General features: G+C 38.8%; 1 protein-coding gene across 7 annotated transcripts in view; it reads right to left on the reverse strand.

The window, feature by feature from the left end:
* NFATC2 (nuclear factor of activated T cells 2) overlaps window positions 1-22,865 on the reverse strand; it is a 226,649-nt gene that overhangs the window by 13,186 nt on the left and 190,598 nt on the right. For 2 of the 7 annotated variants that reach the window (XM_069072421.1, XM_069072420.1), the window contains one exon: window positions 11,686-16,522. The exons of 3 other annotated variants lie outside the window; for them this stretch is intronic. In XM_069072421.1, the coding sequence (XP_068928522.1) occupies window positions 16,500-16,522 (23 nt within the window). In that variant the 3' untranslated portion in view covers window positions 11,686-16,499. Of the gene's footprint in view, window positions 1-11,685; window positions 17,032-22,865 lie in introns of those variants that run through there. 2 more of the 7 variants (XM_069072418.1, XM_069072419.1) reach the window with 1 other exon arrangement.

Below are 22,865 nucleotides of genomic sequence, written 5' to 3' on the forward strand. Positions count from 1 at the left end.
TTTTTTGATTAAAGGGGCCACCCCATTAATTAACTTCTTAAAGAACCCTATTCATTGAATGGATGATATCTCACTCAAAGTGAGAACCTGAAAAGACCTAAATCTACAAGAGCTAGGGTCTCCCAGTGCTTCCTGGGACATCTCCAGTTGTCCCAGGTATTGGATAGGGAATCAGTAAGATACCTGTAGGATTGTAAGCTCCTTGAGGGTAGGAACAATGCCTCTTACTGCTCACTCTTCCCATTTGTCCTAATGTAAATGTTGAACCTCATGAATTAACTTGGTGTTGTAAGAATAGGGCTTTGACCAACTCTGAAGTCCAAGCTTCATTCTTATTAAAGAAATCTGACTCCACTCCCCCTAGCAACTATATTCTTGTTTTATGTTCTGAAATATTTTCTCTGGACTTGACAAGGCAGGAAGATATAACTTCTTGCACTATCAATTGTCATCGCAATATAATAACAATAGCTAACTCTTATATAGGGCTTCAAGTTTTGCAAAGTTCTTTACAAATAGTATCTAATCTGATCCTCACAACAACCCTTAGAGGAATGTACTATTATGAATATCTCTGTTTTATAGAAAAAGAAATTGAGTCTGAGAGAGGTTACATGATTGGCCCATGTTCACACATCCAGTAAGTGTTTGAGGCCGGATTTGAACTCAGGTTTTCCTGATTCCAGGTCCAACACTCTATCCAATGCACCACTATAATAGCTGACTTTTATGTAATGTTTTAAGGTTTTCAAAGTACTTTACCCATTATCCTCATTTGATCCTTGCAACAATGCTATGAGTAGTACTATAAGTCTTCTTATCTCCTATTTACAGGTGTGGAAACTGAGGCTCAGAAAAGTTAACTGAACCACTCATGGTTCACACAGCTAAAGCCAAAAAAAAAAGCAGGTGGGGCTAGGTGGTGCAGTGAATAGAGTACCGGCTCTGGAGTCAGGAGGACCTGAGTTCAAATCCAGCCTCAAACACTTAACACAAAAACTAGCCATGTGACCTTGAGCAAGTCACTTAACCTCAATTGTCCTCCAGAAAATAAACAACACACACACACACAGCTAAGTAAGTGCTGGAGTCAGGATCTGAACCCAGTAATAAGAGTTTGAAGACAGCAGAGATGGAGTACCTAAACTCTCTTCTCTCTTCACCTCCAAATCTAACTGCATTTGACTTAAATGTCCTCTTTCTTAAAAGTGGGAAACTCTGCCTTGATAATCAAGTGTTGCTACTCTGGCAATGGTAGACACAGATCCCAGTCTGGTTTGAGGTTCTACATAGCTCTTTAAATGCTGAATATCCCATTGGTTCATTTATCCATTCATTTATCAGTCAATGATATTATAATAGGGCACACTTAGGTAAAAGCCTTTGGAAGAAATTCTCATATTAAATATTTGAATTACAAAATGAATTATGGATTACAAAATTAGAACAAAAGGTTTCTAATATGTATATATTTCTGTGTTTTGAAAATACATACGAATGGATGCCAAGGAGAAGGATTTGACATTGGAAAGAATATGAAGAAGAATTACTCGCCTGGAAAAATTATCATTATTTTCTCAAGTTTGTCAGAAAGAAAACAACCTAATGACTCTACCACATATTGGAAAACAGAAAACATGCTTTTTTTCACTAGACCTGTATATGTTTAGTTAATTAATTATTTTTTATTTTTTATTTTTACCAGATCTGATTCCATCAGTGTGGGGTGCTCTAGGAAAGAAACTCAATTTGCCAATGTAGACTGGAACCTGCTCTACAATTTATACTTAGATATATACCTAGGGCCTTATAGATATATACCTTCATTACCAAGGGCACTGAAAAATTAAGTGACTTGTCCAGGGTCACACACCCATTGTCAGAAATGGGAATCCAACCCAGATCTTCCTAAATCTACATCAGGCTTTTCCCACTACATCATATTGTATCTCTAATATCCCTTATTATGTGTCATGTTATGTTGGAGTCATTTATCAGATCTTTCTTCTAGACTATAACCTACACGAGGGTAGGGTCTTTGCAGTTTTGTCAGGACCCAGCACTGAGCCCTATACTCATTTTACTGAATGGATCAATGAATGAACAGATCAATGCAGACACTTCTAAGCCACCTATCTCTCTACTTGGAAATGCCAAGAGACTATGCCAGGGGTGGGGAACCTGCAGCCTCAAGGCCACATGTGGTCCTCTAGGTTCTCAAGTGCAGCCCTTTGTCTGAATCCAAACTTCACAGAATAAATCCCCTTAATAAAAGAATTTGTTCTGTAAACCTTGAACTCAGTCAAAAGGCCACAGCAAAGGACCTAGAAGGCTACACGTGGCCTCAAGGCCTCAGTTTCTCCACCCCTGGACTGTGCCTTAGCTGAGTTATTATGACACCAGATGCAGACAGAAAAATACAAAGCAACACCTGTCTCCCTACCTCAGAAGTAGCTGTTTGACACGCATTCTTTGATTTTTAGAGCTTGGGCTGCCTGCTCTGCCAGGAGGTCCTGGAATCACGGCCTGAAACACTGAGCTGTCTACTGGAGAAGACAAACAGGATAGAGGGAGTGAGCTAATGTAACTTCACCTTATGAACATAAAACTTGAACCTAGATTAACAGCAGGACCAGACGGAAAGAAGGCAGAATCAAAGTGTAATCATTATGGGTAGGATTATACTCACACAATGTAAGGTAGCTAAGGGCTGGGGGCTTACTCTGCATCAGTACAGATTCCCCACTTTGCCAAAGAGAACGCTGGAGGAAGACATCTGAATCTCTCTTCACAGCTTTTGGCTCATAAATGGCATCTGGCAAATCCACTCTGTCTACCTGTCTCCAGAAAGCAACGTAGTAATTGAAGAGTGTGTTTTATAGGAAAGAGGACCAGGACTGATGCTGAAATGCAAAAAGGCAACTGACAACCAGGTTCCTTCTGGATTCCTCCAGAGAGATGGCCCATGTACTTCATGGGCCCACAAAGAAGGGGAACCAGCTCATTAGAAGAGATAGAGACCTTGTGTAAAAGCACTAGAAGAAAAACAAAGATTCATTTTATAGGTTAGTCAGTCTTCCTTCTATTATTTCTCCAATACGGTTTTTCTCTATGGCATTCATTTTTTGTCTCTTTGAAATGTGCAAATATGTGTGTTAGATGATGCAATTTAGTCTTATTTTGCTATTCATTCAACAGATACTTATTAAGCACCCTACTATCCTTATCCTTCTGTGTTGGCTTCTTGGGATACAAAGACAAAAGTAAACCAGTCCCTGCCTTCAAGGAGATTCAACATATACACAGATAAGCATTCGCAAAGTGTGTGTGTGTGTGTGTGTGTGTGACAGAGAGAGCGAGAGAGAGACAGAGAGAGAGCGAGAGAGAGACAGAGCGAGAGAGAGTCAATAATGGAGGGGAGGGGGATACAGGAATATGGAAGGTTTTGTGGAGGAGGTGGCACAGGGGCTGTGCTTTGTGGGAAACTAGGGATTCCATAAAGTGGATATAAGCAGGGAGTGTATTCCTGACATGGGAGGACTATGTGTACAAAGGAATGGAGTCAGGATTCAGAAGGTCTTGCCTAGGAAACAGTTAGTAGGTCAATTTAACTGGAATGGAGAGGACATTGACCATTTATGAAGTATAGAATAGAGACTTTTTTCCTGAATACTTTTTACCCTAGTATGATCTACAGTAACATTTAGAATCTAGTCCCCTCAGTTTACAAATGAGGATGCTGGAGCCCAAAGAGTAGCAGTAACTTGCCTAGGGTCACATGGGAGTTTTCAGCAGAGCTGAACTGAATTAGAGTCAGACTAGAACTAGAAGTCGAACTAGACTAGAACTCAGCTTTCCTGACTCATGGCTCTCCCATGACCCTGCTTGCTGCCTTCAAGGTTGCTGCAGACTCCTGCGGTTCTCAGTACTGAAACCTGTCCAGCAGACAAGTTTAACCATCTGTCTGCAGCCTTAAGCACTTGGTCACCGCTGTGAAACTTCTCCATGGATGACTTGTGAAACACACTCAGTTTATCCTACCCATCTAATGTTACCGACAACAGAGAAAGCTTTGAAGGCTGAGACATTCAAGAACCAAAATTTGAGAAGCTGGTCCCTGTCTTTAGTTTTAACCCTGTGTCTTCTACTTCCTTATTCCTATGTTGTTCTCCAAGTCCCTACTCTGGCTTCACTTTTTTCCTTTCGGTCTTGACCCTGTGGGCAGCCATTTCAATCATATGCTTAAGTCATTTACCTCTCCTGATGGTCTGCAATCCTACTATGCTAATCCTCAACTCTGTATGACCCTGGATATCTGGGTGTTGTTTTTTTTTTTCCTTTTTCCCATTTCAAGCCATTGAACAATGCTGAGGGAGCCCTGCTAATTGGGTCTGCTACAAATTTATACTGTCATCTCATTTAAACTGTCTCTCAATGACATACAGTAAATCTGAGATTTATCACCTCCCATTTCCTATCACTTCCCCCAATGATGATTTTTCTTTATCTTTCTTTTTAGTTCTCAAAATTTATTTTTTACAAGAGTTTGAGTTTTATATTTTTCCTTCCCCCCTCTAAGATGGCATGCAATCTGATACAGGATATATATGTACAATCATATTAAACATATTTCCACATTAGTCATGTTTTTAAAGAAGAATCAGAACAAAAAGAAAAAACCATGAGAAAGAAAACAAACAAGCAAAAAAGAGAAAATAGCATGCTTTGATCTGCATTCAGACTCCACGGTTCTTTCTCTGGATGTGAACAGCACTTTCCATCATGAGTCTTTTGTAATTGTCTTAGATTATTGTATTGCTGAGAAGAGCTAAGTCTATCAAATTAATTATCACATAATGTTGCTGTTAATGTACAATGTTTTCCTGGTTCTGCTCACTTCCCTCAGCATCAGTTTATGTAAGTCTTTCCAGATTTTTCTGAAATATGCCTGCTCATAATTTCTTATGGAACAATAGTATTCTATTACATTCATATGACATTCCCCAATTGATGGGCTCAATTTCCCCTCAATTTCAGATTCTTGACCACCACAAAAAAGAGCTGCTATAAATATTTTTGTATATGTGGTCATTTTCCTATTTTTATGATCTCTTTGGGATACAGACTGAGAAGTGGTATTGCCAGATCAAAGGGATTTTGGAACTAGATCACAATTTCATAGCATAGTTCCAAATTACTCTCCAGAATAGCTGGATCAATTCACAACTCCACCAACAATGTATTAGTGTTCCAATTTTCCCACACCTTCCAACATTTATCATTTTCCTGTTTTGCATTGTTAGCCAATCTGATAGGTGTGATGTGGTACCTCAGAGTTGTATTAATTTGCATTTCCCTAAACACTAGTGATTTAGAGCATTTTTTCATGTGACTATTGATAGGTTTAATTTCTTCATCTGAAAACTGCCAGTTCATACTCTTGGTCATTTATCATTTGGGGAATGACTTCTATTCTTAAAATTTGACTCAGTTCTCTATTTATTTTGAAAACAAGGCCTTTATCAGAGACACTGGCTGTAAAAATTGTTTCCTAGTTTTCTGCTTCCCTTCTAATCTTGGTTGACTTTGTGTAAAACCTTTTGAAATTAATGTAATCAAAATCATCTGTTTTGCATTTCATTATGTCCTCTTGTTTGGTCACAAATTCTTCCATTCTCCATAGATCTGACAGGTAAACTATTCCTTGCTCTCCTAATTTGTCTAAATCATGTACCCATTTTGCTGATCTATGCCTAGTTTCTGCCATACTATTTTCCGGGTTTTTCAGCAGTTTTTGTTAAATAGTGAGTTCTTATCCAAGAAGGTGGAATCTTTGGGTTTATAAAAAAGTAGATTACTATAGTCATTGACTACTGTGTCTTGTGTATCTAACTTATTCCACTGATCCACCACTCTATTTCTTAGCTGCACCATGTAGTTTTGATGATTGCTGCTTTATAGTACAATTTTAGATCTGGTAAGGCTAGGCCATCTTCCCTTACATTTATTTTCATCAATTTCTTTGATATTCTGGACCTTTTTTTCTTCCAGGTCAATTTTGCTGATAGTTTCTCTAGCTCTATAAAATAATTTATAGTAATTAGATTGGTATGGCACTGAATAGATAAATTTAGATAGAATTGCCATTTTTATTATATTAGCTCAGCCTACCCATGAACAACTAATATTTTTCTAATTGTTTAGACATGATGATTTTTCAAACCTTCTCTCTCTTCAGGCCCCTAACTTAACCTTCAATTCCCATGCTTCAACCCATTCCTACTTGTAACGGTAAAGTAAATGGGAAGATCTTTCCAATCCATTAATAGATCCATGTGACCTCCTTAAGTCACATGGAAGCCCAAGACACATGAGTTTGAGCCATTTAAAGCCTGTGGTGGGAGGAGCTTATTGAATGGGTGGAGCAGGAAGGATGGAGGAGAGCTGAGAGGAAGTTATTCAGAGCAGTTAGAGCTGAAGGAGAAAGAGGAAGAAGGCAGCAAGCTGTGAGTGTTTGTTTGTGGGAAGACCCTAACAGGGGGAAGGCTTGGGGATGGCAGTGCCTCCTGCATTGTTATTGTGTATTATTTTCTTTGTTGCTATGATGGATTGGCTTTCCGGTGTTAGGATTTGGCTTTCTGGTGTCTGAATAAATGTTTTGATTTTGTCTTCCATGGGGAGAGTTGTTATATTTTGTGATTCAGAATTACATTAGTGTATTCACAGCTTCCATAGAAGAGATTGACACCAGCCATCACAAGTTCCCTCACCTCTCATCCAGATCTCAAAACCTCTTATTTTCTGTCCCATCTCTTCTTTCATATTCTTTTTCTTCCTTTCTATCTCAAAAGATGAGTGGAAGGGGGTTTTCTTTGTCAAAACTTGTCCATATACCTTGACCTAGTCCCCTCTCAATTTCTCTGGGGACTTAATCCATCCATTATCCATTCTTCACCCTTATTTTTCTCCTACTTTATTGGCTCCTCTTCTTCCTACAGACATGCTTGTGTCTCCATTAACTTAAAAAAATCTTTCCCTTGACCTTGTTTCTCTCTCAAGCTTTCATCTTGTATTTCATCTCTCCTTTACTGGCAAGCTTCTAGAATGAATAGGCTGTATACTTTGCTTCCTTACCATGTATTCATGTTCCAATCCTCTGCCAGAAGACTTCTGTTCCTATCACTTTATATTGATCCTTAATGGGCTGTAGGTACTTAATAGGTATTTATTGAATTATTGGATCATGGAAGAACTCTGGAGAAAGGTATGGGTATAGATAAGGTGGAATGAGTTATAGAAAACAGACATTCTCAGAAATTGCTTACCCCCTTCAATGAACAAATAACATTGGATCAGTTTTTAGATACAGGTAGAGAGTTCTGTTAAGAAGAAAAGAATGAAGACAGTTCAGTTAAGTGCTTGCTTATGGTGCTTCTGGGGCTGATTCAATACATCAAATTACATTTTAATTTCACTGTAAAGGACGGTTTTCACAAAGGGTATACAGTTAAAGAACAAAGCTATAGCAATTTACTTTTCAATTATCAACTCTATTCAGATAATTACCAAATCTATATACCCTTTCCTCAACATCTCTATCCTAAACTCCAGGAACTGTTTGCCAGATACCTTCCCCTTATTGTAGTTCTCTTACTTCCAAAATAGCACTTATTCTATTTCCTCTCAAACCCAGCCTTCCTTCTAACTTCTCAATTTCCAGAGAGAGCATCACCACCTTTACAGTCAATCCAGGCTCAAAATTTTGGAATTATTCTGACTTTTTCTTCTCTCTTACCCCTCTATATCCAATCAATTGTAGGTTCTCCCACCATGATACCTTTTTCATCTGTGATGCAAGACTGGTGTGCAGGAGAAAGCCTAGGGCTAAATATACTGATCTGGGGGTCATCTGTATGGAGAGAATAATTAAACTGACCCCTATACAAAACTGGATTCCCCAAAAATATTAGTTGACAGATTGTTAGCAAAAAGGAGAAATGGGTCCTTTAATTGATAATAGTAGAACACTAATGGTAACTTACATTTGATCAGAATTTTGTCTTTCATTGTTGACTTTATTTGCACTATAACATCATTGGATATATTGATATTTAAGCCCTAATCACTCTTTATCACTTCAGACAAGTCTTCTCATATTCCTTTGAATCCTTTATATTTCTTTTCTTACAGAACAACAATATTCCATTACATGAACATATCACAGTTTTTTTTTATCTTTTCCCAATGTTTTCATTTCCAGAATCACATGATCATAAATAACACAGATCTGAATTTTTTGGATCTTTTGTATCCTTTGTTGTTCTTAACCTCCTGGGGGTTATAGTCCCAATAAATATAATCTCTGGATCACCGTAGAAACAATTTCCTGAATTTTCTTGCCTAATTCAAATCGTTTTCCAGAATGATTGAACCAGTCACAGTGAATCCATGTACCTATCTTACCACAGCCTTTCCACCAATGAATTTTTCCATTTTTTATAATTTGGTGAGTATAGAGTGAAACTTGCTCTCATTTGCATTTTTCTTTGAGCAGAATAACTTTTTGAAAATTTAATATTTTATTTTCTCATAATTACATGTTTGAGTTCCAAATTATCTCCCTCCCTCTTCTCCCCTCCTCATTGAGAAGGTAAGCAATTTGACATAGCTTATAAATGCAGTCATGCAAAATATATATCCATATAAGTCATGCTGTGAAAGAAAACACAAACCAAAAAAAACAAGAAAAATAAAGAAAGTAAAGAAAATGTATGCTTCATTCTGCTTTCAGACTCCATCAGTTCTTTCTCTGGAGATGGACAGCACCTTTCATCATAAGTCCTTCAGAGCTGTCTTGGATAATTGTAGTGCTGAGAATAGCTGTTATTCACAGTTGATCATCATACAATATTGGAGTTACTATGCACAATGTTCTCTTGGTTTGAGAAGAATAATTCTTAAGTATGTTAGAACTTTGCAAAATCTAAGTAGACTAGCCTGTAGCGATAAAAGGTAACTTTTTAAATGTTGAAATTTGATAATTTAATATCAAGGCTTGACATGGATACTAGGATTTGGCAAAAGAGAGTTTAATAAATGGGGATGCTACACTTTTCTGTTTTCTAGTGGAATAGTTAAACTGTTTAGACATAAATATTGAGGCAAGATGCGGTATAGTGGAAAGCAGTCTGAAACTGGACTCAGAAGTGCTAGGTTTGAGTCTTAGCTCTGCTTCTCACCTTTCTGACCTTCACTTTTCTCACCTGTAAAGTAGTGATAATAATAATTGCACTTCCTACCTCATAGGATCAAATCACATAAGGTAATTAAAGTGATTTGTGGCTGAAATGCACTATATAGATGTAAACTGTTATAATAGTGACATTATTATTATGGGATTGATTTCTGAGAATCCACCACATTTTAAAGATGGAAACTGGCTGCCACCACCTACTACAAATGGCTTTCTTTAAAGGGATTCTCATTGTAATGACAGCTCTGAATGGTCTTCAGTTTCCATCAGCAGCTCTGCTTGATTTTGACTCCAAGGAACATCATATCTTCCCTAGGATAAGTTGATCACTTGAAATTTCATCACCATGAAGATTGACTCAGTTTTTGATCTTTACATCTTCTCTATTCCCTCAGTTGTTTCTTCCCTGTGGCTGGAAGGCTGGAGTGTAGAGCAGTAAAAATCCCTCCCCCAAATCTTCCCTTTGTAGAAGTCTTTGGACTTTCAGAACCTTCTAGGTAACTCTCCATTTTCCATTAGCAGCTCAGCCTGATTTCAACTCCACAGAATATCATTCTCTCTGTCCCAGCTCCTCTTACCCTTACCCTCCCCATCCCTCCAACCCTTGCCCCTTTTCAGCTTCTTTTTGCATGTTGCTTTACCTCATTATATTTTAAGCACCATGAGGGCAGGGACTGTCTTTTTTTCCCCATACTTGTACCCCCTGCATTTAACATACTGTCTGGCATGTAGTAGGTATTTAAGAAATGCTTATTGAATTTAATTGAATTTAACAAATGTTTATTAAGTCCCTACTAGGTCTAATGAAAGATGGTGTGGCATAACTGATAGAGGACAGGGAAGACCGGAATCAAGTCCTGCCTTCAAGGCATACGAGCGATGTGATTCCTGACAAGTCACTCAGTGTCTCATTCACCCAGGCAGCTTTCTAAAATGGATTGCCTCATCCTCACTCTTGGAGGTAGTAGCATCTATAATCATAGGTCTGAACTAAAATACTCAGTGCAATGCTTAATGGTAAGCAGAGGCTACAGTTAGACACAGTGTGGCAACAGTTTCGATTGATTTATATCTTCTCATCTCGAAAGACTTTCTCATCTTGTGCCTCCTGTGACCAAAATGGCAAAGATTTGTGATGTTGGATAAATTTCTACCCCACTCTGAGTCTTAGTTTCTCCCTCTAACAAATGATGGGATTGAGCCCCATCATCTCTGAGGTCCTTTCCAGCTCTCTAATTAATGACTGGTGAAAGACTGATGGGTGCTGTGTAGCAATGACAGAGACATTTTCTCTATTCAAAGTTGACTGGCCTTTGTGGGTGGGAGTGGGGAGGTTGTGACTCCAAATGATGATCTCAGTTTCATACTTTACAACTTGAGCTAACTGGTCCAAATGTTATACAAAGTCCAAGACCAATGACAGATCATCAGATCACAGGATTAGAATATAGACACTTCAGATTTTTTAGAGAAGGAAACTGAAGCTCAGCTTAAGAGACTTACCAAAATTCTGAAAGGGAGTAGGAGTGAATAGTAGGATTGGGATTTGAATCCAGGTCCTCCAACTACAAATCCAATTCGCATTCCACTTCACCATTCTGCCTTAAGGTTGACAGCTGTTTGAAAACAGCAATTCAGCCAGACCAAAAGGAGGTTGTGTGGTATAGGACTTAAGGACCAATGGATGGAGATTAGAGAGGGACACAATACTTGGAAACAATAGTAAGGAAAAACTACCAAACAATTAGAGCTTAACAACAGTGGAATGTCCTACCTTAGAGCTAGGGGTAACAGTGGCTAAACCTAGAGTCAGAAAGACCCAAGATCAAATCTGATCTCAGACCCTTACTAGTTATGTGACCCTGGGCTAATCACTTATAACTGCTTCAATTCTTTCTTCTGTAAAGTGGAGATAATAATAGTACATTTACATAGTGCTTTGCAAGTCTTAAAAATTCTATGTCAATGTTTGTTGTTGTTATTATCGGTGAGTTTCCTGTCACTCTAGAAGTATTCATTCAAGTTAAGGCTAAAAGACTACCCTTATAGGATTCATGCTTTGTGTAGGGAGGGGTTGGACTAGATAGATGCCTTCTCTAAAATTCTATTTTAGACTGAAGCTCGGACAGTGTCACCATGGCTGGGGGTGGGGGTGGGGGGCTGGGGACAGTGTTATCCTACAGCAGTGTAGAAACCCCAAGTGCTCAATAAAGTTATCCCGAAGACTGAAAAATGTAAAATAAGTCTAGCTTGAGCTAGAATTTGTCCTATCTACGATAAAACTACCAACGTTTAGGACAGGGATAAACATATGAAAACCCCATTGGTCACTTCTTTGCCAGTACCAGCCTGATATCACCTCAGAGGTAAATGTCCCCTTCTGAGTCAGGCTGCAGGAGGAAAAAGAGAGAGAAATGCACAGACAACTCACAATAGCAGTTATCTTTTGTTTTATTGCCAAACTATCACAATACAAGCTATATAAAAATATTTTACAGATAGCAAAAATAAACTACATTATATTGGAGGTTAAAAATGTTTTGCATAGGAATGTGGCAGTTGGGACCCCTTTGAAAAGTTAGCATTTTCCAAACCTTAGCCTTTCTGTGGTACTTCAAAAAGGCACTGTTTTAGAGAACTACTTGAAGACCATTGTTAAATGAATCTGTAGAGGCTGTCACTTGGCAGGTCCAAACAGGGAATGTTTTTACCCATGAGTAAAGTTGTGGTAGGAGAAGACTGCTATGTAGACCACAGAGTGAGAATCCCTCCCCCTCCCCCCAACAGCTCTGAGGTTCAAATGCAGATCTGTAGCTTGTGAGCACAGACACATCACTATACCATCCATGGTGGCCAGCCCCGTTATGCAAATAGGTTCATTCTGGTCGAGCCCAAACCACTTAAATAGCTGGCTTGGATTTCCCAGTTGTTGCCTTGCCTGGCCTGGCCAAGAAAGGAAAGGGGTGGTCAAGCCCTGGGGAAACCTCAGATGTCCTCGGGAGTATCTCAATAGCCAATTGGACCTGCTTCCACAACCAGCCAGTAGCTTTGTTGTTGGGTTTTTTTCATTTTCTGTAAGGTTTCGGTATCAGAGGAAGTTTGTCAATTCAAGGAAGTTACAGGGCACCCCTAACAAATTTGGATTGAATAAAGAGATTTTAATGGTTCCCTTTCAAAGCACTTAAAAAGTACTTTTCAAATTGAAATAAAGATAAATTCAGCCTCACCCCAGTTCTACAAAGTAGATTAAGTATTGTTAAATGCCAAAACTCAACAGTTCCTGAACTGCCCAGTGCTTCAGCCTCAAGATAAACACTTTGTAAAATGCAGGTCACTGAGACCAATATAAATTATCCCTTGTCCCTTACAGAGGACTAATACAGTTAGTCCTTCTAAGTTACATCTACACCAGGAAGGCTTTGGACATCCCAGTGGTCTCTTTTAATTGTCTACACAAGCAGCTCTTGCTTAGACAAACCCTTGACTTGTTCCAGTTAAACCATTTTTAACTCTTTCTGAAATCCATTATGAAAACGGAAGCATTAAGTCTACACCCTACCCCAGGTTGTTTTGTTCTGGAGGGTTTCCCCCTAAATGTAGGCACCTTGTAAATACAGTTTTCTCTACCACCAGAGAAGAGCACAAAATATTCAGCCTACAGTTGTGACACAGTCTTCCTGAAAACTGGAAGCCAAAGTCCAAACAGCTGAGGTCACGGTGATATCTTAATCCCAGGCTGAATTTAGGTTCACTTGTAAGAACAAAATAGCTGCTGTCCAATGTATTCTGCTTTCTGTGAAAATGCTCTCTTCCAGAAGAGAGAGGGGTGGTGACTGAAAAATCAGGCTTTGGACATTTGGAATATTTATCCAATAATCAAAATTATTTCTCATAGGAAAAAATTCACCAACAATTATGTAGAAAAAATAAGACACTTGATAAATCTCCAACCATTTATAAATATTTCTAACCCAAAAGGGGTATAATATTGGGGTAAAGGGGTGGATAAAGGCACAGGAACTTTTAAAAAAATACAGATAACAAAATAAAAATTTAATAACATGCTGGCTAATTTTGAGAACTGTCTTAGATATATTATCAAGCAGCAGCATTTTTATATAATACAGAATAATAGTGCTATCTTTAGAAATATCCTACATTCAGAAAAATGGTACATTTCTATCAGAAGAATGGAAGTGATTACATATTTACAAAGTCTGATAAAGCGAGTGCAAACCCTGACTTGACTACATTCTTTCTATCCACATGCAATAGACACCTCCCATTCCCGTTCTTCAGTTCCTATAGTCCTGTCCATTCTGAGAAGGTAAACTGCTTCTTTCTGTACTGAAAATGTTTCATCAACAATTACTCCTTTGGCAAACTTTCCTCCTTTCATTTATATCTGACATGACCTTCCTGATAACTGTCAGCTCCTATTCCACTTTTTTTTCTGCCTGTTTATGTTTTAAGTTCAATGGTTTTGTTTCCTGTAGTTAAGTATTTGGTACAATTGTTTATGGAAGTCCACCCTGTAATCCGTGGCTGAGTTTACATTGGAGAAAAGAAGGAATAATTTTTTAAAAACAGAGAAAGAGAAAGAGTGACAAGAATCTTTGGTTACCCCAAAGCCCTGTTTTGTAAGCATGGTACAAGATTGATGGAAAATGCATTAGTCTTGTTCACCCTGTGGACAATGAAGTTGAGAGACTTTGCTACAATGACAGGAAGGCACTTTGGTAAAGCATTCAGATAACTGAGGAAAGAGAGAATTCCCTCCTGTGCAAATGTGGCTATTGTCCAGATAAAGTGAGAAGAGATTACTCACCAAATTCTATTAACTCTTCCAAGGTGAACCTCCTATTTCTACAGAGAGATTTCTTTGGGTATTAATGTTATCATGAGAAATACTGAGTGGCAAAAACATGAATAATTTAATCTACCTGGAAGCACTTTAGCATTGCTATATCTCTTAATGCTCTTATTTGGTTTAAAAGAAAGAGGAAACTATGCATTCATCTTGGGATCCACACTGTTGCTGGGGAAAAAATATAAATATTGATTGTATGGTTACATATAAGCAAAGCTTTATATTAGGTAAGATTGACTCTAAAGGACTGGATGAATTAACCCCTCTGGTAAGAGACCTGTATAAAGATATTATTCATTTATAAAATATGGGAGGGAAATAAGTTCCATCAAGACCTGTTCTCAGAAGCTCAGGAGATTAACTTTGGATTGTTCAAATGGAAATATGCTTGGAAAAGGAATGGTGAGGTTGAACCTCTATGATTCTCTGCCATCACTGAGCTCTCCCCTGGGTCTCTGTCATGGCAAACTGGTCGGAGAACCAGTTTCTAGATCACCTTTGAAGCATACTTAAGAGTTCCCATATTCAAGAATTTCCATTTGAAGCCCCTCGGAGGCCACGTGGTCCAACCCTGGGCCTGAGGCTTGATTTCCCTCTGCTACTGGGTCTAACATCAGGGCAACAGCATTGATCTTGCCTCTGAAAAGAACCTATTGGCTGTGCCAGTGTTACAAGCACAATTCTTGAATCCTTCTTAGATGCAAGCAGAAGTACTTGATGAAAAATAGAGCCTGCCCAGCACTTATTATGTGGGCTCTTAATTCGTTCTTTACAAAAATGGCATGATCTGGGGATGCTATTTACATGGCACCATTGTTACTGCACATTCAGTCGCAATAAACAGTTCTTTTAAAAAATTCCTTTTCGTTGCAAAGAAAATTCAAGCCAAAGAATTTTAATTTGACTGGGTTTTCTCCCACAAGAAGACTCCCCAGTTAAGCAGTGAATACAGCTTTCTTTAAAGCTGGGTTTTCTAGCTCAAAAATAGCTGAAAATGAGTTCAGGTCCAAACTCCAGTAAACTTAATCTGAACAGAATTCTAGAGCTTTTAAAGTTGTTCATATTGTTAGAATCATGACCTATTAGCGTGAGATCACTGACTCCAACACCCTCACTATATAGATAAGGAAATAAAGGTCCAGAAAGGGGGAGGGACAAAAGTCACACAAGTTAGTGGGTAAGCGGGAGCTCAAGGTCAGGCCTCCATCCCCAGTCAGTCTCCCTTCCACAGTCCCTTAACTGAAGCTTCTCTGAGCTGAGCCTTCTCTAAAGTCATTTGTTACAGGTTCACATGAAAGAATGGAATCAAAATATAGAGAGCTAGTTCTCTGAAACCAAGGCTCTGACTTTTCCACATAAGTGTGCCAGTCCATCTGTTTATTGCTAAGGTATCATACAGGAGGGAGACAGCTAACTTCTAGAGTCTGTGCCAAACTGAAATGCCATTTGAATTTCTTAGGAGTATGAATTTTAGACCTAACTCTGAAGGTCTAAAAGTTGGGGAAAACTGATGTGTGCCAGAATGGTTTTGGTTTTCTCCTTGACAACAGACTGTCCCCTATGACAAGAGTCACCCCAAACTGGCTTTGAATTTGGAATCACGTGGCACTGTCAGCTCTGCCTTGTAATTTAGGAAGCTTAGTATTTCATACCTCACAGAAAAGGTTTTTAACCTCTGGACAAAACAAAACAAAACAACAAAAAAACCAAACCTATGAAAGCACTTAAGGATATTGATTGTCTTATTTAATATAATCTTAATTAACAAAATACCTGTTTCTCTTTTTTTTTGTTTGTTATTGACCCATGTTGTCTTGTCCCTTCCACAGGAGTCTATATTCATTGCACATGCTTGAGATTTTTACTACTTCGTGGTAAAGCAATCTCACTGATTAAATGAAGAGCAAGCACTTGAAAGCCAATAAGATGTAAAACTGCAGGTGAGAGAGAAATACTATGTGTAGCCTACTTATTTCAGTTAACATTCTCCTGTATATTACAAACTACATATTAGCACCAGACTTCATGCATGGGTTACTGATCAGGCAGCCAAGGAAATTCAATCTCTAACTTTTTGTTGGCTTGAGAAGCATAAGAAAAAAAAAGTAATGAACATTTACAAATGGCACACTTTGAAACCAAAAATATCCAATAGGGACCCTCATATTGGCCAGCCGGTCTCACTCCAGAATGAGAAAATGAAAAATAAATTTTGGAGAGGCCCCAGTGAGAGCAGGGAAGAGAGCATCCCTACGAAAGAAGAGTCAAGTTCCATCTTCTCCATTTTTCCCCAGTACGCTTTGGGTTCTTCCGGTTGTGGTGCTGGAAACTTTAACCATTTTCCTTTGGGCTGGGTGTTCTCAGCACTCCTTTCCTTCAAAAGGCACAGGAGCTCTGCCCTAGAAAAATGAATGGAAGTGCTGGGGTTTAATTTTGCATCAAAGTGCATGCTGTCTCCAATTTCCCTTGTCCTCCTCCCTCCCGCTCTCTGTCCCGGCTAATGTCGCTTGCTTCAGTGGAGACTTCCAGTAGGGTGTTTTCAATATTCCTTTCATTCTTTTTTTTTTTTCAGCAGGCAACACAGTATGTGGTTGATACATGATTAAGGTCAAACAAAATGATCTTTGGGGGGGGAAAAAAGGAAGACTGTCCCTTCTGATGTTTACAGAGAAAGGTGGCGAGCTCCTTAATCAAGAAAGTCAGCTTTATGCCAATACATTGTTCGTCATGTTGAATCCAGGCCTTGAGATGAATAGTAAAGGAAACAGAAGGTGGTAGGTAGGGGCAGTAGAAGGGTCCAAGAGGCCAGTTACGGAAGCATTCAATAAATGTTGTCTTGCTAATCACTTCTTCTACGTCTGATTTTTGGCAGGAAATCCAGAAAATTCCTTCCTGATAATTTCATTAACTACAAAATAAGAAAGAGAGAAAGAGAGAGTAGGGGGGAATGAGAGGATACAGATACAATAGATCAGGTTACTTTCTATAATTTAAAACAGTACCTTGAAGTTTCTGCAATTTTTCCCCGTTAAAGTTACACATTTGACATCATTTCAACATAGACCTTCCTCCTGGTACAGGGACACTTCTTGTCTGATAATGTTAATAAGTGCCTGGATGACGTCATTAGCAGATTGATGTAAATGCTAACAATGATGCCAAATGTTCTCTGCAGAACCTAAATGAGTCTGACCACATGACACCTTTTAAATAAGCTACAGTTTCCTCTGGTTATATCTCTCCCTTTATCTTTCACTGAACACATATTTTTACTTTCTCTACAAGACACCAAATTGTAATTCCCACATGAAAATACTTGAACAAGGTAGGCAGTCAACATTTTGTTATTAATTATTTTCAGTCATGTCTGATTCTTCATGATTCCATTTGGGGTTTACTTGACAAAGATACTGGAATGGTTTGCCATTTCCTTCTCCAGCTCATTTTACAGATGAGGAACCAAGGCAAACAGGGTTAAATGACTTGTCCAGGGTCACCCAACTAGTAAGTCCCTGAGGTCACATTTGAATTCTGAAACAAGAGTCTTCCTGACTCCAGGCCCAATGCTCTATCCGCTGCACCACCTAGCTCCTCCAGTCAACATTTATTAAGTGCCTATTATGTGATAGGCACTGTGTTAAGCACAGAGGATATTAAAAAAAAAAAAAAGGCAAACAACAGTCTCTGCCCTCAAGGGGCTCACAATCTAATGGGCAGCCTAGAGTAATTCCATTATGATTATGGCAGATTATTATAGGATGATTCAGTGTGTTAAAGTTTTGATCCTTTCTTTTTTAAAAGCGAGGTATTTAAATACCTCAATGATCCAAGACAATTCCAAAGGACTCATGACGAAAAATGCTATCCACCTCCAGAGAAAGAATTGAGAGTCTGAATGCAGATTGAAGCATGCGATTTTGTGTGTGTGCATGTGTGTTTGATCTGTGTCTTCTTTCACAACATGACTAACTATAGAAATACGTTTTGCATGATTGCACACATATAACCTATGCCAAACTGTTTTCCTTGGGGGTGGGGTGGGGAGAGAATTTGGAGAGAATTTTGAAAAACAAATATTAAACATTGTTTTTACATGTAATTGGTAAAAATAAAATATTATTGAAGAAAACAAATTGTTTTCCATCTCAAGGAGGGGGGGTGGAGAGAGTGAGAGAATTTGGAACTCAAAATTTTGAAAAACAAATGTTAAAAATTGTTCTCACATGCAATTTGAAAAAAAATAAAAGGGAGGTATTTAAACAGCTGGGACAAAATAGAACTCAGCCTGACACTAAAAGAAAGATCCTTTAACAATAAAGATACCATGGAATTCATAACTCAGGCATGCAATACATCTCTTAATAAAGAAGATTAGTGATTTTCTCTGGACAGGATGATATCACAAACCGAGGAGAGGTAATACTTTTGTGAGTTAAAAATTTCACTTTCCCTAAAAGTTTAACAGGTGAGTACTATGATCTTAGGATTTCATTTACACCAAATAAGGTACTGATGGATGTTAGGAGCCCTCTATAGAATAATGATAGTATCCCAGAGTGTAGAACACAAAGAGATCTCAAGGATCACCAAGCCCAATCCCACCATGTTGAAGGACTTCCTTATGATCACTTTCTACTGCTCCGCACAGAATGGGGGCATGGACTAGGAGACAGTTAAACCACTGAGAAAACCCAACACATAGAAACTAAATGGGAAAGTTTCTTTGAAGCACTACAATACTAATTCATTACAAGGGCTGAATAAAAATGTGGTAGAAAAACCTTTGGCCTCCGAGTCAGACACCTGCATTCCTGTCCCAGCTCCTATCACTTACCAGCTTTAAGACCTCTCTGTGTCTCATCTTCTTCATCTGTAAAATGGGGGTGATAGTCCTCAAAGCACCTATGTCATAGAATTATCATGAGGGCAAGAGCTCCATAAATACAGCACTCCATAAATGTTAGCTATCATTATTATATTTGCTAGAAGGTGAATCAGACTATATTGGACCATGACATTTTTGTTTAGTCTTTGGTCCATCACAAATTTCCTTGAAATGGATTTTATTATCCCTGTGTACATAGTAAATATATTTTAGAATTTATATATGCATATACATATTGGTATGGAAAATATATTCCAGAATAACAGACTAATTAACATAGACTCAAAAACAAGAAAATATCCACTTCAGTTTTCATAGGGTCATGGATCTGAAGCTGAAAATGACCTCAGAGGCTATCAACTCTAACTCCTTCATTTTACAGATGAAGAAACTGAGTTTTGTGGCAATAGCTTTCCTAGGACTCAGATCTAAGTATAAAACTAGAATATGAAGTTGTTGCAATTATTAAATTGGACCATAAAAAAATAAAAAAAAATTAAGGGGTGCCTAGATGGCACAGTGAATAGAGTATTGTCCCTGGAGTCAGGAGGACCTGAGTTCAAATCTCACCTCAGACACTTAACATAAAAAATAGCTGTGTGACCTTGGACAAATCACTTAACCCCAATTGCCCTCCAAAAAGCAAAAAATAAAAAAAATAAATTGGATTGTAAGTTTCTTGAGGATAGAGATGATGCCTTATTTTCCTGTGTATCTCCCTTAGTACATAGCTGAAGACCCTGCACATCAAATTAGCCTCTCTAAGGATTGATGAGAAGAAACACGTTGTTGTTCAGTTGTATCTGATTCTTTGTGACTCCATTTTGGGGTTTTCTTGGCAGAGATACCAAAGTGGTTCTCCATTTCCTTCTCCAACTCATTTTCCAGATGAGGAACTGAGATAAAGAGGGTTAAGTGACTTGACCAGGGTCACACAGCTAGTCAGTCAAATTCAAATTTGAATGCATAAAGATGAGTCTTCTTGATTCCAAACCCAGTACTCTATCCACTGGACCAGATAGCTGCCCCTTGGGGGAGAAACAAGAGACAAAATTTCCATGTTTTGTTTTATGTTGACCCCAGAAGATACTCTTACATTGGCATAACATTTGAAAAAAAAAATTCCTAGTGTTTTCACACCTATAATTTAAAATTTTCAGGGGTGGCTAGGTGGCACAGTGAATAGAGCACTAGCCCTGGAGTCAGGAGGACCTGGGTTCAAATCTGGACTCATACACTTAACACTTACTAGCCATGTGACCTTGGGCAAGTCACTTAACTCCAATTGCCCTACCTCCCCCTCTCCCCCAGGGAAAAAAAAATCCTAGTGTTTTCACATCTATAATCTCATTTGAGCCTCAGAACAACCTATAAGATAGGTAGTAGTGTCATTGGCCCCATATGACAGAAGAGATTAAGATTAAGATTTAAGAACTAGTGTGATTTATCCATAGACTTATTCATGGAGTACAGAATAGGGATGGAACAAGAAAGACTCAGTTCTTCATGAAATGTTTTGCAGAAGCGCCTGTCAGGTGTGTGATCAAAGACAAAGTCACTACTGTGCTACACTTGGCCTCAGCTAGGACAGTAGAGGATGTCTGGTAAGGTCCCTGAAGTCGCTATCTAAAGTAGATAATCGCCAAAGAAGGAAACATGAACCCACAGCTTCTTCTTTGTGTGCCTTGCCGTCTACTGACAAGCTGGCTAAAATCACTCCAGATCAGAAGGCTGAGGATTTATTATTTTTATTGTTTCTTAAAGGGAGATATAGTGAAAGCAAACTACCAGGAGTAGGTGAGATTTATCCTGTTCCATGTGAAGCCCTTTTAAGCCAGGATTGTGAAGGGCTTCCTGTTTTCTTAACCCAGGAAATGAGCAGAGTAGATCATTAATGGAAACTTTTCACAGCCTTAAATTTCTAAAAATAGCAGGGAGGATAAAAAAAAGAAGTGGGCATTAATAATGTAGAAAAGGATCACTTCCATCTGAAAAACAAGTGGGCAGCAGTTGACAGACAAGATGAGGAGAGGAGTTTATGTCTTTGGAAAATCTTTCAAAAACGCAGTGCCTTTCCCTTTATTTAAGCCCACCTTCCTCAAATGAGATGAAAACTGGACTGCTCTTTGAAATATATATATTTTTGGGGAGGCCAGGTAGCACAGCGAGTAAGAGCACCGGCTCCAGTGTTGAGAAGACCTTGAGATCGAATCCGGGGCTCAGACACTTAGCACCCACCCAGAAACACCTGGCCGTGTAACCTTGAGCAAGTTACTTAACCCCAGTTGCTTAGGGGTGGCCAGGTGACTCAGTGAGTAAGAGAACCGGCTCCAGTGTTGGGATGACCTGGATCAAATCCGGTTTCAGATACTCAGCACCACACCTAGAAATAACTGGCCGTGTAACCTTGAGCAAGTTACTTAACCCCGATTGCTTTAAAAAAAAGAAATACATATTTTATATACACTGACTGCCTTTAACAAAACAAGACCACAGAGACAGCCCAGTAGAATGGAAAGAACACGGAATTTGGAATCAGAAGATATAGGTTCAAATTTCAATTCTGCCTCCTAGTTAGAGGATGGGGCAACTAAGTGGCACAGTGAATAGAGCACTGGACCTGGAGTCAGAAAGACCTGAGTTCAAATCCAGCCCCAGACACTTACTAGCTGTGTGACCCTAGGCAAGTCACTTAACCTTGTTTGCCTCAGTTTCTTCATCTCTAAAATGAGCTGCAAAAGGAAATGGCAAACCAACTTCCAGTATCTTTGCCTGAAAAAATCCCAAATGGAGTCATGAAGAGTCAGACAGGATTGAATAACAACAAAAGTTATTATGATCTTGGGTTATGATCTCTTTCCCTTCTGAGTCTCAGTTTCCTAATTAGAAAAATTATGAGGTTGCAGTAGATAATTTCTAAGGCTCCCTATCACTCCAGATTCTATGATTACAAGAGAAAGCATTTGATTAAAATGTTAAGTTCCTTCAAGTTAGGGATTGTTTTACTGTGTTTTGCATCCCCAGCACCTAGAACAGTACCTGAGAAATAGTAGGCACTTAAAAATGCTTACTGATTGAAGGCAGTTTGAGTCCTTTGGGATTTTGTTGTTGTTTCTGTTGCTTGGCTGGTTGAGGGAAGAGTATGGGAAGCAACTTCTTAGTTTATTTTGATATGACACCCTGAATTCAAATATTTGCACCAACTCTGAGCTGCAATGCAGACATTTAATGTAAAACTAATGGCAAATTCTAATCCATGTGACTTTACTCTTGGAGATTTCTTTTTCTCCAACCCTAGGTCTTTAGTCCCAACCCCTCTGGTTGCCAAGGTTGAAGTCTATGCTTCTTGAAATCATTAGGAGTGAAGAAGAACCAATCAATCAGCAAATTCATAAAATTTATCATTATAAACAAGTTTATAACTTAGAAAGCATTCACTGTCTGCCGGGCTCTAGGCTAGAGACAAGGAATGTAAAACAGCTGTAGTGTTTGTATATACCAAACTATCAAGCAGACCTAAGGACTATATCACTTATTGCTGTCTGAGCAATAAATGACATTTGCAGCAAGGTGCCCACTGACTTCTGCCATGTTGTTGACTGTACAGAGGCAGCTCTAACAAGGTGACTGCAAGTGCAGTTCCTGGGTCGAAAACTGAAGCCCAGAGTATCATAACTTAAGAGGAGGCATTTCACCTACCAGTCCAGATGCTAACTTACATCAGCAGAGAATTACATGACTCGTGCTCCTGCATACTTGATGTGTACAACTACATGCAATTAGGACCTAATTTACAATGTAGTGATGTGTGTCTGTCCCATGCCCTCTACTTAGCTGGGAGCTCCTTGAGGACAGTA

This window comes from Petaurus breviceps, unplaced genomic scaffold (genome assembly GCF_028583685.1).
Source record: "Petaurus breviceps papuanus isolate PSGF00001 unplaced genomic scaffold, PetGlider_PUasm1.0 90847, whole genome shotgun sequence".
NCBI classification, from domain to species: domain Eukaryota; kingdom Metazoa; phylum Chordata; class Mammalia; order Diprotodontia; family Petauridae; genus Petaurus; species Petaurus breviceps.